At 33.9% G+C, this 1,433-nt stretch overlaps 1 protein-coding gene across 2 annotated transcripts in view; it reads left to right on the forward strand.

The window, feature by feature from the left end:
* Positions 1-1,003, forward strand: part of LOC103472922 (major histocompatibility complex class I-related gene protein-like) — an 8,073-nt gene extending 7,070 nt beyond the window's left edge. For both annotated transcript variants that reach the window (XM_008422795.1, XM_008422794.2), the window contains 1 exon segment: positions 520-1,003. In XM_008422795.1, the coding sequence (XP_008421017.1) occupies positions 520-523 (4 nt within the window). In that variant the 3' untranslated portion in view covers positions 524-1,003.
* Positions 1,004-1,433: the final 430 nt, after the last annotated feature.

A 1,433-nucleotide genomic window follows, 5' to 3' on the forward strand; every position in this document is an offset into this window, starting at 1 on the left:
AAATAGTTTGGATGTGTTTTTATTTCTTTCCTACTTACTGACATTTTCTGTTTATATCATAGGTTTGTGGTGAATTTCTATAATAAAAGGAAAACAATATAAAACTTCAGATATTCCACAATAACATATTACATGGAGAAACTTTACATAACCTTTTATTAAAGCAGAGAGTACAGCAGGCACCGTGAGAAAGGCGTACAGTGTTCAACTATGCCGCAGTACAGTATTGTGAAGGAACSGAATAAAAAATTTCCCYCGTGTTCCCTTAGGGCTCCGTAATATGTAGATTAAACCATGACTCTAAAGCTATACAAACTTCAGCTAAAAACAAACATAATCAATCTAATATTTCAACATTAGCTCAAATTAAACATAATTAAAAACTAGCATAATTAAACTAATGTTTCCATTTGATTGTTGACTCTGATGAAGTCCTGTTTGGAAATATTGAGTAAACTTTGGAAGCTGCCCTGAATTTTAAAATAATACAGCCTGTATGTTTATCAACTTTCTCAACAGGTGAACAGCGAACAGGAGAAGATGATGAAGACAATACGTTGAATAGAAAAACAGTCTGGCAACGTCTATTCATAAATTACGACATCAAGGCAAATTAAGATAAATGTGTGGAAACCAATCTTTCAATATGTATTGAAAGATTGGAATATGTATGTATTTCAATATGTTTTGAAAAGTCACTTCAGAGACTTTTCTGTTTTACCTTTCATTATGATTTAATTTTTTTTCTATTTTTTTATATTGCACTCATGCTTTAGTGCATTAATTTGGGGTTTGATACAGCAGTTAAATAAAATATAATAAAAGTCAAGTTAAGCTTAGATTACATACTTGATGCAATAGTTAACACACTATAATGTATATTTTGATGCAGGTGTGGTAAATAATCATCAGTCTTCATTAATCTTGGCATTGTTTGTTTTCCATCTCATAGGTGTACAATAAAMATTTTATAAATAAAGCTTATTTTTTGTTTGATTACAAAGGTTTGTTTTTACTGTTTCTTTGAATCCCTCTTCTTCAACATTCTGCCAATGGACCTTACCAAGCTCCGCCCAGAAACGCCCCTTGAAAGTCCCGCGTGACTTCATGTCTGACATTAACCTCCTCGCAGAGCTAATAGCTTCTATGGGATTTTTTATTTCGACTGACTCTGCAGAGTATTTCTGAGTCGATTAGTTTAGCATTTCTGCCGGATTTTCACAAAATATCAGCCACGACAATGGACAAGGGAACCAACAAGTTCATGTCATCTTTTTTGGACGACATCAAGATGTTTTAKCCACGCGATGCCTCTAACATTGTGCGAGTTGCAGCAAAATGCTACCAGTCGATGAGGAAAACAGCAGATCCTCAGACTGTGGACAAGATCACTGATGCCTATTGTTCTTGCAAGTCTGAGTAAGTCAAGCATT

The sequence above is a fragment of the Poecilia reticulata genome, linkage group LG11 (assembly GCF_000633615.1).
Source record: "Poecilia reticulata strain Guanapo linkage group LG11, Guppy_female_1.0+MT, whole genome shotgun sequence".
NCBI lineage: Eukaryota > Metazoa > Chordata > Actinopteri > Cyprinodontiformes > Poeciliidae > Poecilia > Poecilia reticulata.